This window comes from Oncorhynchus mykiss, chromosome 3 (assembly GCF_013265735.2).
Source record: "Oncorhynchus mykiss isolate Arlee chromosome 3, USDA_OmykA_1.1, whole genome shotgun sequence".
NCBI classification, from domain to species: domain Eukaryota; kingdom Metazoa; phylum Chordata; class Actinopteri; order Salmoniformes; family Salmonidae; genus Oncorhynchus; species Oncorhynchus mykiss.
This window is the reverse complement of record NC_048567.1, coordinates 67,943,708-67,957,832: the sequence shown is the minus strand read 5'-3', so window position 1 is coordinate 67,957,832 and position 14,125 is coordinate 67,943,708. Positions and strand designations below refer to the sequence as shown.

The following is a 14,125-nucleotide window of genomic DNA, read 5'->3' as shown; positions in this document are numbered from 1 at the left end:
CACCCCCCAACCCCACACACCATTGCTTGAGTCATACTGTAATCCATCTTCAAAGCCCCCCCCCCCCCCCCCCCTAAGCTTAGTTTAGTTTAGCTTAGCTATCCTTAGTTTAGCTTAGCTCCAGCGCCACTGCACCATCTCTCCAATTAAAGCCTGCAGAACCACCCTGACATTTAGCTAATGAGTGCTCAGAGTGAGAGAGCAGTTTATGTTCCACCCGGCTCCAAATGTGGAGTTGCTATGGTGACAGGAGATGCAAGGCTCAGAGTGAGAGACATGTGGGGGGGATTGCTCAGACCTAGCAAGAGTCCTGGTTAAATGGCAGTATGCCACTGCACACACGCGCACACACAACACAACACACAGAGGCTCTTAAAATCTTTGGTAAAGTAATGATCTTTGTTCATTTGAATCAAAAAGATAAAACACATTCTGTCCCATCTGAGCCAATAGCGATTCAGAGTTGTCTGGGTGTGATTAATGATTGGCTTATGAATGGGTATCAATCAGCTTAGATCCTATTTCCACTACGAGACATGAAGGGGAGCATGAGGAGTGGAGTGGTGAAAGAGATTTCTACCATTCAATTCACATTACATCCTTCCCTTTCATTGTGGCTGGCAACGCGATGTTCTTGGCAGCTCAAATTGACCGTAAATATCCCAGTAGCCACTAGCTAGTAAGCACAAACTATTTAACAATCATAGCAACTTTTTTCTAAAACATATTACAGTATTGAATAAAGCAACCAAACTATATTACACTCATGTGTAGACAATTAAAGGGTTTATTTTCTTGCTAGCTAGCTAACTAACAATATGCTTCATGATCAAGTAATGTTAGCATTTCAACAATGAATGTTTATTCCTCCCATATAAATATAAAAGTACAGTAGCGTTATCATAGTGTCCTTTTTATCAAATCAAATTGTATTTGTCACATGCTTCGTAAACAACAGATGTAGACTAACAGTGGACTTATGGGCCCTTTTCAACAACGCAGAGAGAAACATTTTCAAATAATAGAAAGGTAATAACACAAGGAATAAATACACAATACGTAACGATAACTTGGCTATATACACGGGGTACAAGTAGCGAGTCAATGTTTTGTACATAATGTTGTCGCTACCGCCTCTTATGACCGAAAATAACTTCTAGACATCAGGACTGCGATTACTCACCACGGACAAGCAGAATCCTTTTTCTCCTTTCACGACTCTGACGAGCCCGAGGCGGAGGATATACGGCTCACTTGGGAACCCAACCCAAGTAATCTGCGTGAAGAGGTGGCGGAGAAAGAGAGGCTGGAGGGCGGGCTGCCTTCTGAGGAGTCGGAGGCGATCAAATAAACCGCCACTCCCCTCAATTCTACTAGCAAACATGAAATCTTTGGACAATAAAATGGGCGAGTTATTGTGAAGATTAAACTACCAACGGGACATTAAATACTGAAACATCTTATGCTTCACGGAGTCGTGGCTAAACGACGACAATATCAACATACAGATGGCTGGTAATACGGCAGGATAGAACAGCGGCGTCTGGTAAGACAAGGGGCGGAGGATGATGTATTTTTGTAAACAACAGCTGGTGCACGAAATCTAATGAAGTCTCGAGCTATCTAAAGAAGTCTCGAGCTATTGCTCACCTGAGGTAGAGTTTCTCATGATAAGATGCAGACCACATTACCTACAGAGAGAGTTCTCATCTATATTCTTTGTAGATGTTTACATACCACCACTGTCAGAGGCTGGCACTAAAGACAGCATTGAATGAGCTGTATCCCGCCAAAAGCAAACAAGAAAACGCTTTAATGCAGGGAAACTTAAATCCGTTTTACCAAATTACTATCAGCATGTTAAATGTGCAAGCAGAGGGAAAAGAACTCTGGACAACCTATATTCCACACACAGAGATGCATACAAAGCTCTACCTCGCACTCCATTTGGCAAATCTGACCATAAGTCTATCCTCCTGATTCCTGCATACAAGCAAAAATGAAAGCAGGAAGCACCAGTGACCAAATAAATTAAAAAGTGGTCAGATGAAGCAGATGCTAAGCTACAGGACTGTTTTGCTAGCACAGATTGGAATATGTTCCGGGATTCCTCAAATGGCATTGAGGAGTACACCACATCTGTCACTGGCTTCATCAATAAGTGCATCGATGACGTCGTCCCCACAGTGACCGTACGTACATACCCCAACCAGAAGCCATGGATTACAGGCAGCATCCGCACTGAGCTAAGATAGAGCTGCTGCTTTCAAGGAGCAGGACTCTAACCTGGAAGCTTACAAGAAATCCCACTATGCCCTCTGACGGACCATCAAACAGGCAAAAGCATCAATACAGGACTAAGATCAAGTCGTACTAAACCAGCTCTGACTCTTGTCGTATGTGGCAAGCCCTGCAAAACTGAGCACTTGTTGGCTGCTTTTCCTTCACTCTGCGGTCCAACTCATCACAAACCATCTCAACTGGGTTGAGGTTGGGTGATTGTGGAGGCCAGGTCATCTGATGCAGCACTCCATCTCCCTCCTTCTTGGTCAAATAGCCCTTACACAGCCTGGAGGTGTGTTGTGTCATTGTCCTGTTGAAAACCAATTATTTTCCCACCAAGCTTAAACGAAATGGGATGGCGTATCGCTGCAGAATGCTGTGGTAGACATGCTGGTTAAGTGTGCCTTGATTTCTAAATAAATCCCTGACAGTGTCGCTAGCAAAGCACCCCCACACCACAGTCCTCCTCCACGGTGGGAACCACACATGCGGAGATAATCCGTTCACCTACTCTGCATCTCACAAAGACACGGTGGTTGGAACCAAAAATCTCAAATTGGGATTCTTCAGATCAAAGGACAGATTTAATGGTCTAATGTCCATTGCTCGTGTTTCTTGGCCCAAGCAAGTCTCTTCTTCTTATTGGTGTTAGTGGTATCTTTGCAGCAATTCAAACATGAAGGCCTGATTGACGCAGTCTCCTCTCAACAGTTGATGTTGAGATGTGTCTGTTACTTGAACTCTGTGAAGCATTTATTTGGGCTGCAATTTCTGAGGCTGGTAACTCTAATGAACGTATCTTCTGCAGCAGAGGTAACTCTGGTTCTTCCTTTCCTGTGGGGGTCCTCATGAGAGTCAGTTTCATTATAGCGCTTGATGGTTTTTGCACATGCACTTGAAGAAAGTTCTTGAAATTTTCAAGAGTGAATGACCTTTATGTCTTACAGTAATGATGGACTGCCATTTCTCTTTGCTTATTTGAGCTGTTCTTTCCATAATATGGACTTGGTATTTTACCAAATATTCTGTATACCACCCCTACCTTGTCACAACACAACTGATTGGCTCAAACGCATTAAGGAAAGAAATTCCACAAATTAACTTTTAACAAGGCACACCTGTTAATTGAAATGCATTCCAGGTGACTACCTCATGAGGCTGGTTGAGAGAATGCCAAGAGTGTACAAAGCTGTCATCAAGGCAAAGGGTGGCTACTTCGAAGAATCTCAAATTTAAAAGCTAGCTAGAGAAACTGTTTAGCTGAACCATAGCTAGATAGGAGCTCCTATAGGCTTACACTAGCTACTGTATTAAAGTGACCTTATAACAAACCAGGCTTCATTTTATTAATATGATGGAAGTCATTCTATGAGGTATAAATGAAAATTGTGACTGGAAACATTGAAAAATCCCTGGAGAGTTGCTTCTTGCCTGGAACTTGGTGAGTCAGTGATCTCATACTCTCTCCATCCTTCTCTCTCTCTCCCTTTACAGGTGGTAGAGGTGTATTATGGGAAAATAACAGGTGTTCCAAGAAAGACAGACATCACAGCTTATCTAAAAAAAGTATCTGTCACTCATTTATACCTCCCTTTCCCATTTCTTTCTCTCGCATCTTATTTCTCTGTCCTCAACAACTTGCTTTCTGTCTCTATTCTTCTTCTCCTTGTTTAAATGTAGGGCTGGGTAAGATGTCCCTGTGAATTGAGGCCAGCCATGCAATGCTGCCTGGAGGAGAGAGAGAGAAGGGAAGAGAGTCACTAAGTGATAGAGAAAGAAGAGGAGGAGAGTGGAGAAGAGGGAAAAAGGGTAGTGAGAGTCAGAGATTGCAAGAAAAGGGGGATGGCAGGAGAAGACAGAGACCGAGAGAGAGAGAGAAGTGATAGGAATTGAGCTGCAGAAAATGAGTCAGACTGTAAGAAAAGGGGGGATGGGTGGAGGGAGGTCTGAACTCAATTTTACTCCTGCCGCAGGTTTATTGACCTCATGCTGAAGCAGATTGGAGTTAAAAGGTGCTCTGTTCTTTCCTGCCTTTCTCTGAAAATCCCTCATTCATTTTCCACTGCCGATAAGAGTCCCCTTCACATCCTTAGCACCGGGCTAAATCTGTCAAATGAGAACTGTGTGTGTGTGTGTGGTGATCCACTGAGTCAGCAGCTGGATCAATGCTTCCTGCTGAGGGGTCACTTTACAACCACCATTAGTCCCTTCCCAGAGTGTACCACTGAACTCATTAGCATATAGAACATTGATTTAGAGATAGTAAACAAACACGCTAACATGGCGACGCAACGCATTGACTGATAATGCCCCACAAGGTAGCCAATTAAAGGCAAGGATGAAACCCATCCCTCACTCCTATCACTTAATCTGCTCCCTCTCTTTTCACCTGCAGCAGAATCTGTAGCTACCTTTGTGACCACAGTTTTTCTAACAACAACCACAATGAAAGGTCAGTGAGATTAGTGTTAATCCGTGCTACTATGAATGAACAGACCAATGCCCATACACATACACCCCTCTATAGAAGTGTGTAAGGGGAGTTTTAAACAAATGACTCACAGATGCTCTGCATCTCACCATTGATGACATCATGCCTATACTCCCCCTCCCAATTAAACAGTCAGAGAGAAGACGGTCCCCTCATAGCTCTCAGACACACATTTCTTATTAAGCTCCAACAGGGGAGGGAGGAAAGAAGGGGAGGGAGGACAAGAGGGGAGGCAAAGTGAAAAAGAGAGGGAAATAAAAGTACATACAGTATATTGACCAATCAAAGCTCACTATAGTTTCCAGCCCCTGCTGGATTGGCTGTTGATACCTAGCACTACCTAGCCTGCTTGCTAGCACCAACATGAGGGTGAAGCTAGCGTGGCTATCTGTATAGTGAATCACTGCTGTTAACCAGAGAAAGTTTTAGAGTTTAAACATTTCTGTTGCCAGCACCACCATTTCTAAATTCCTACTTTTAAATATCCAGTATCCTACTGTTTATGTATCCTCACACTTTCAAGACAGTGCAATCTGAGCTTTCAAGATAAAGACTCCACTCCACTGAGTTACAGTTAAAGGAGTTGGGGAGGGAGCCCCTGCTGAGCATTAGACACCACACTATAAGGTCTACAGACTAGAGCATAACATTGTTGAAATGCCTGGATCATGTCCCAAGCATTTCTATTGGAGTGAGATTGAGATAGGAGTGAACGTGGCTGTAAGTCTGGAGGAAGTGTCAGAGGGATATGAGAGTTACAGAGAAATATAATATCCATATATACAAACTCTCTGGTGGTATATGCTCTGGTATCTGTGTCACGTGTGCTCGCTCTCCGGCCTCTAGGTCACCAGGCTGCTCGTTATGGCGCACACATGCCACCATCGTTACGCGCACCTGTGTGTCATCAGACTCACCTGGACTCCATCACTTCCCTGATTACCTTCCCTATCTCTCACTCCCTTTGGATCCTTCCCCAGGTGTTATTGTTTCTTGTCTGTGTGCTGTTAGTGTTTCTTGTTTTGTATTATGTTGTGTTTATTTATTAAAACACTCCCTGAACTTGCTTCCCGACTCGCAGCGCTAGAGAATGACGCCTCACCCAAGGGAAGCATCAGGGAGTGTTTTTTTTTTTGTTTCGGTGGGAATGACGTCAGCGGCTACAGGTTCTCATGCCTGAGACAGATCTCCAGGCTCCCCTGCCTCCCCCGGTTCGTCAGGCTCTCATGCCTCAGCATAGGTGCGAAAAGACGATTCTCTTCCACTGCGAATTCTACTAGATGAAAAGCCGAAATGAGTATGACATCCTGGCATTTAAAGGATACTTCATTTTCAAAATTCCTTGTACTATAAAACGTTTATATTTATCCTACTGAAAAAGCCTATTTAAAATGTAAGTATGGGTATTTGGACCCAGACTTTGTTTTCTTATACGTGTATGGAATGGAAGACAGTTAGTGTGATGTCATTGCCACATTTTATATTCCATAAGCCCTTGAGATTCAAGAACGTGTCGAAATGCAACAGACAAACAGACAAAGAGAGATGGAGAGACAAAGAAAGGTATTAGTCAGGAAGTTAGCTTATAAGTTAAAATGTCACTGAGAAAATAAAGTACCTAAAACAGAGTGTCACTGCCATCCTTTCTACTCCTGTGGGCACACGGCACAGTCTCACAGGCAGGACAATGACACCCCTGTCCCCCCACTTCCATTGTTTAATCTGAGGAGGCTTCCCTCTCTCTCTCTCCCTCGTGCTGTCCCACTTTCAATATCCATATCCTCCCCTTTATTGTCTCCTTTATTGTGCCTAAATCTTTTCATTCTGTTGTAAATGATCAATTTTCTCTCTTGTTCTCAACTCCAAACCCGGTCCCTCGCTCCCTTAATCTCCCTTCTCAATCCCTCTCTTCCTATTTTCTCACTCCTTTCTCTTTCTATCCTCTCTCCCTCACTTCTCTTCCAGCCTGTTCTGGGCAGTGCTTCAGTCTCTCTGGGTAGGAGGGCCCAGGCCAGGGAATGGGTAGCTTCCCTGCCCCAGACTACTCCCTCCATGGGGCCATAGTCAGGGCTAATGGCTGGAAGTGTGTTTGGAGAAGGAAGTGTGCCTGTTTGCAGACCTCTACAATATATGATGTAATGTTTAGAATGGACAGCCATTTTAGGGAGTGGAATGCTCAGATGATTGTTGGAGAACACATTTATCATCAAGGTGTCAATTCAAGTATTCTGCTGAGTTAGATATGTCCGTGACATTTCATCTGGCATAAACAACCATGTCCTATTGTCCACATTCAATTACTGTGAGTCATAAACCGTTTCGTATTGAAGCTGCACTGAAATTAGGCTGTGTGTGTGTGTGTGTGTGTATCTGCTTGGTATTAACTGCCTGACATTTTTGGCCTGATGTTTGGGCATGCTGCCAAGTGCTATCTCTGTGCCTGGTCCATTCCCCTGACACACACACAAATAAACACACACAAGATGATGAGAGATGGAGCTAACGTTGTTAGCTACAGAAAATAGAGGCTAGAAAGAGAGAGGATGGTGTTATAAAACAACCCTAGAAGACATCTATGCTATCTCTCCTGTCTCTCTCTGTGTTTGTGTGTCTAGAGCTAGAAAAATTAGAACAGTCCTGACTAATAGAGACAGGGGACAGGCTGTTCAATCCCCCATGGTCCTGCTCTATTCACTCCACCTGGGTTTGGTATTTATAGCCAGGCAGCACCTACCAATGAGAGAACAGTCATCAACAGCTACAGAGCATGGTTCCTGGGAGACAGCAACTCTGTCACTGTCAGCTCTAGTCAGCTAATATACCTCAGCCTGGGAGGCAGCTCCTCTACAAGGACTCTAAAGTAGTCTGCTAAATGTAGTTTTGTACATTGCTAAAAATGTTACTCGCCAACATTAGGGTTGTCATTCTACAAACAATAGTTAAACGTGTAGACGCAAGAATTTGTATTTGGCTACACTGTAGAACAAGTGTAAAACTAATTGCAAACAGTCAGGATTCTAACATTTTAATCCTACGTCCTCATCTCCTTCAGCACAGAGCGTTTCCATCCACTGTGTGTGAGTAGAGAGTATCTATCCACTGTGTGTGAGTAGAGCGTATCTATCCACTGTGTGTGAGTAGAGAGTATCTATCCACTGTGTGTGAGTAGAGAGTATCTATCCACTGTGTGTGAGTAGAGAGTATCTATCCACTGTGTGTGAGTAGAGAGTATCTATCCACTGTGTGTGAGTAGAGAGTATCTATCCACTGTGTGTGAGTAGAGAGTATCTATCCACTGTGTGTGAGTAGAGAGTATCTATCCACTGTGTGTGAGTAGAGAGTATCTATCCACTGTGTGTGAGTAGAGAGTATCTATCCACTGTGTGTGAGTAGAGAGTATCTATCCACTGTGTGTGAGTAGAGAGTATCTATCCACTGTGTGTGAGTAGAGAGTATCTATCCACTGTGTGTGAGTAGAGAGTATCTATCCACTGTGTGTGAGTAGAGAGTATCTATCCACTGTGTGTGAGTAGAGAGTATCTATCCACTGTGTGTGAGTAGAGTGTATCTATCCACTGTGTGTGAGTAGAGAGTATCTATCCACTGTGTGTGAGTAGAGAGTATCTATCCACTGTGTGTGAGTAGAGAGTATCTATCCACTGTGTGTGAGTAGAGAGTATCTATCCACTGTGTGTGAGTAGAGAGTATCTATCCACTGTGTGTGAGTAGAGAGTATCTATCCACTGTGTGTGAGTAGAGAGTATCTATCCACTGTGTGTGAGTAGAGAGTATCTATCCACTGTGTGTGAGTAGAGCGTATCTATCCACTGTGTGTGAGTAGAGAGTATCTATCCACTGTGTGTGAGTAGAGTATCTATCCACTGTGTGTGAGTAGAGAGTATCTATCCACTGTGTGTGAGTAGAGAGTATCTATCCACTGTGTGTGAGTAGAGCGTATCTATCCACTGTGTGTGAGTAGAGCGTATCTATCCACTGTGTGTGAGTAGAGCGTATCTATCCACTGTGTGTGAGTAGAGAGTATCTATCCACTGTGTGTGAGTAGAGAGGGGGGGGGGGGGGGGGGGGGGTTGTACACTGTGTCCTTGAGGGCCATTATTCTGTTTCTCTCCTGAAGCCTGATATTTTCAAAGCCAGATCCAGCCGTGGTTGTGATGACTGAATTATCTATTGTGTCATTACACCGGCCACCATGGTTAACGCATTAACACAGGATGCCTGGAGAAGAGAAAGGTGAAGTGTGTGGGTGTTATGGATCTGGCTTTGTAAATGTGTGTGCGTGCCTATGTGTTTCCACACAGCCTTGGCATCTCACTGTCAACGTTTGGGGGGATACGTCAACATTTTTTTTACCAGATGCATATCTCTCCTCAGTCTCCACACAGATGCAGAGAATAGCTGTGAGCTCAGAAGTACTGTCTCTGAGCCTTTTATCTGCAAACACAGCAATGTCTCGCCACAGAAAGCACCCGGGCATTCTCTCCTTCATAATAAATCTAAAGTCCGCATCTACATTTGAATAACTTAGCATTCTCATGCCAGCAATATAAAAAGCCATCAAACAACAGCACTCACACAGTCCCCTGCCACACACACAGGCGCACACACACACATGCAGACACACACAAACATACACACATACACCCTGAGGTACAGTATCTGCTGCTACGCTGCTCCACTAAGTACACAATAGGGACTGAGACTTGAAATGATCACCGAAGACCACCATACCAATACACTGTATAACTAAACAATCCCCTAGACCGCCTTAAAACAGTGTACTAGCGGCCCACCTTAACATTCCCCACCGAGGTCTGTCAACAGGCTGCATATTACCAGGGCAATTACCTTTAAACAATAGATGTCTTTATAATGCCTCCCCCGCATACTCCACAACCACATTCTACACACTCTGGCTTGTACTCAGTCTTCTCAATGCCAGAGCTCACCAATGAGAGAGCACACCAATGAGAGCACACCAATGAGAGAGCACATCAATGAGAGAGCACACCAATGAGAGAGCACATCAATGAGAGAGCACATCAATGAGAGAGCACATCAATGAGAGAGCACACCAATGAGAGAGCACATCAATGAGAGAGCACATCAATGAGAGAGCACACCAATGAGAGTGCACATCAATGAGAGCGCTCACCAATCAGAGAGCACATCACTGAGAGAGCTCACCAATGAGAGAAGTCACAGATCCAATAAAGACTCACACAAAAGGACATATTTCAGCAGGCAATGACAGGGGCAGCACTAGGAGGTCAGCAGAGGGCCTGGAGGTAGAGTTTCCACTGTGAGTAATGTGGCAGACAGTGGTACTGATAGTGATGATGACTGTCTGGACATGTAAGGACAATGTAGAGTAGAGGCTCACTTACTTAACCCTGCAGTCTACCTCCAAGGTCTAGACAGAGTACTACAACCCTGAAAAACATCACCTCCAAAACAAACCCCTTCCAAACCATGACCCATAATCTCACTCCAAACACTATGGTAATCCTGAAGAGCAAATAAATGACAAAGTAGCCTAACTCCTGAAAATCTGTCTTTTCCACAATCTAACCCCATAATCTCACTCCAAACACTATGGTAATCCTGAATAGCCTAACTCCTGAAAATCTGTCTTTTCCACAATCTAACCCCATAATCTGCAATGACATGCAACCCAATCCTAGCCCTACTTTACACAGCAACTGACAAATACATTACTGACACGTGACATCTAGACCCACTTAAAACAGGTCAACATGAGAACGTCCCAAATACATTACATCAAACCAGGTGCTCAAAAGCTGCCAAATGAGGTACGGTGCTGACCCATACACCCGGTGTGTGTTTGTGGTGTGTGTGTGTGTGTGTGTGTGCGCGCATGCCTGTGTGTGACAGTACTAACAGTGTGCAGTTTCAAGACACCTCATCTCCCATCACTTTAGTTCAGTGTTTACTTAGCACCAGTGTGTGAGACCCACCCGGGAGAGCGTTATTACACACACACACACACACACACACACACACACACACACACCCCAGCTGTCTATTAACTCTGCTTGTTACCCATGGCGACAAAGAAAACAATGAGCATCCTCATCTACATGCAACACTATCATTTAATCAACTTAACAAACACTGAGAGGGGAAATTCATGGAATATAGAAGACACGAACATAGCTAAACTACATCAGCAAAGATAAATATCTCTGCTTGTTTTAGTTGGCCTAAAAATCATGATGATAAAATAATGTGCTGTGTGGGCATCATAATCTACAAACGGATTTGGAAGATGCTCTTGCAATTCAAATGTAATGGTCCCTGTTGTAGTTTAATTGAACTGGCTAGGACTAATTGTCTCCCTAATTAAGTCTCATAATGTGAAATGTGCCCTGGATAATGCCACGTTTAATTCTCCCATTAAAAAAAAAACCTTTGAACCATCATGAAGAATATACACTACATGACCAAAAGTATGGACACCGCTTGTCGAACATCTCCTTCCAAAATCAATGGCATTAATATGGAGTTGGTCTCCCCTTTGCTGCTATAACAGCCTCTACTCTTCTGGGAAGGTTTTATATTAGATGTTGGAACATTGTTTGCTTCCATTCAGCCACAGGAGCATTTGTGAGGCCGGGCACTGATGTTGGGCGATTAGGCCTGGCTCGCATTCGGCGTTCCAATTCATCCCAAAGGTGTTCGAAGGGATTGAGGTCAGGGCTATGTGCAGGCCAGGCAAGTCCTCGCTTTGTGCACGGGGCATTGTCATACTGAAACAGGAAAGGGCCTTCCCCAAACTGGTGCAACAAAGTTGGAAGCACAGAATTGTCTAGAATGTAATTGTATGCTGTAGAGTTAAGATTTCCTATCACTGGAACTAATGGGCCTAGTTCCAGAGCATTGTTTCTCCTCCACCAAACTTTACAGTTGGCACTATACATTAGTTCTCAAACCCAGATTTGTCTGTCGGACTACCAGATGGTGAAGCATGATTCATCACTCCAGAGAATGGTGTTTCCACTGCTCCAGAGTCCAATGGTGGCGAGCTTTACAGCACTCCAGCCGGCGCTTGGCATTGCGCATGGTGATCTTAGGCTCCATTTCATGAAGCTCCCGACGAACAGTTCTTGTGCTGACTTTGCTTCCAGAGGCAGTTTGGAACTCCGTAGTGAGTATCACAACTGAGGACAAATTATTTGTACACACTACAGCACTCTGCGGTCCCATTCTGTGATCTTGTGTGGACTACCACTTCGCAGCTGAGCAGTTATTGTTTCTAGATGTTTCCACTTCACAATAACAGCACTTACAGTTGACCTGGGCAGCTATAGCAGGGTGGAAATTTGACAAACTGACTTGTTGGAAAGATGGCATCCTATGACAGTGCCACTTTGAAAGTCACTGAGCTCTTCAGTAAGGCCATTTTACTGCCAATGTTTGTCTATAGAGATCGCATGGCAATGTGCGCGATTTTATAAACCTGTCAGCAACGGGTGTAGATGAAATAGCAGAATCCACTCATTTGAAGGGGTGTCCACATACTTTTGGTGCTGTAGTGCATCTAAAATACATCTATAAAGACTATAATTATTGCGTTTATCACAAACACAACTAGACTAGCCTACATTTCAAGTGCTTCAGCTGTGCCGTCATGTGACTGAATAGCATAAACGCCCCAAACCATAAAGCCCGTAAAGGGAACACAGCCTTTCCTGTTTAATATCGGAGTAGCCTCACCTATGACAATCGTAATATTACATAAAGTTTTGCATTGATCACAAGTTAACAAAACAATCTGGAGTCCAACTTTTACCTCGGTTTGACAGAGCGCTACGGCCAGCAGTACAAGGAAGGGGACACTTCGCAACATCTGGGAAGAGAAAAAGGCAAGGAAGAGAGAAAGGAAAATGAAATAATGTTATAGGTTAATGCCAGGTAAAATGGTTAAATAATCAAGAAATAAAGAGCAATATTTCATATATTGTTATGCCAATTATGCTATACCCTTCTGGAAAGCGGCTTCGTTCAAACAGCTGCTGCGAGGAGGAGTTCGATGAATGTGTGCCGGTAACAGAGGCGAGAGAGAGGTCTGTGATTTCAGGAGCGCTGAGGAATTCGTGGTCTACAGTCTCCCCCCGCTATGACGTGGCCACTGAAAATAAATGTCCTGAGCCCTGGAATGTTTACCGACAGAACATTCCCAATCCAAGGGGGACAAGCACATTTTGCGGTCCCGAATAATTCACCCCTGTTGGCAGTAATGGCAATAGAGAATATGGCAGTTTGTTCATATGTTCTAAAACCTGGATTCGCTTCATTATACTGTACATTACTTTTTTTGAGAACAGGAGAGAACTTCCTCACAGTTAGAACTATCTGGTTTAAGGTTGCGGGTTATTGTCCGTTTGTCGGGTGAGCAAATAGCTGTGCAGACATTACAAAGTGTTTGCAGCATGTATAATTGCAGCCTGGTCTCATCGACTAGACATAACATAGTAAACGATTTTTTTACATCCTCAAATTACTATGACATGTTATGTTTGGTATGGTTACCTAAAACAGTTTACTTAACTGCAATATGTAACTTTTTTGGCATCCTGACCAAATTCACATAGTTATAGTAAGTTATATCTGTCATTCTCAGTGAACAGTACAACCCTACATCTGTAAACATGGACACCCTCAGAGATATCATCCTGACCAACTTGCCCTCTAACTACACCTCTGCTGTCTTCAACCAGGATCTCAGTGATCACTGCCTCATTGCCTGCGTCCGTAATGGGTCCGCGTACAAACGACCACCCCTCATCACTGTCAAACACTCCCTAAAACATTTCAGCAAGCAGGCTTTTCTAATCAACCTGGCCCGGGTATCCTGGTAGGATATTGACCTCATACAGTCAGTAAAGGATGCCTGGATGCTCTTTAAACGTGCTTTCCTCACCATCTTAAATAAGCGTGCGCCGTTCAAAAATAATAGAACTAAGAACAGATATAGCCCTTGGTTCACCCCAGACTTGACTGCCCTTGACCAGCACAAAAACATCCTGTTGCGTACTGCATTAGCATCGAATAGCCCCCCGATATGCAACTTTTTTTTCTTTTTCCTGTAGCACTAATTCCAAAATGTTTTGGGACACTAAAGTCCATGGAGAATAAGAGAACCTCCTCCCAGCTGCCCACTGCACTGAGGATAGGAAACACTGTCACCACCGATAAATCAACAATCATTTCAGTAAGCATTTTTCTACGGCTGGCCATGCATCCCACCGCACCTTCTCCACTAGGCAATCTGGTTTCCAAGCTGGTCATGGGTGCACCTCAGCCACGCTC

The 14,125-nt window shown here is 44.0% G+C and overlaps 1 protein-coding gene across 1 annotated transcript in view; it reads right to left on the bottom strand.

The window, feature by feature from the left end:
- LOC110520461 (follistatin-related protein 1) overlaps window positions 1-12,955 on the bottom strand; it is a 36,079-nt gene extending 23,124 nt beyond the window's left edge. Inside the window, exons 1-2 of the mRNA XM_036975016.1 lie at window positions 12,797-12,955; window positions 12,606-12,662 (exon numbers count right to left, since the gene is read on the bottom strand). Of these exons, the coding sequence (XP_036830911.1) occupies window positions 12,606-12,662 (57 nt within the window). The 5' untranslated portion in view covers window positions 12,797-12,955. The remainder of the gene's footprint in view (window positions 1-12,605; window positions 12,663-12,796) is intronic.
- Between the last annotated feature and the right edge of the window lie 1,170 nt (window positions 12,956-14,125).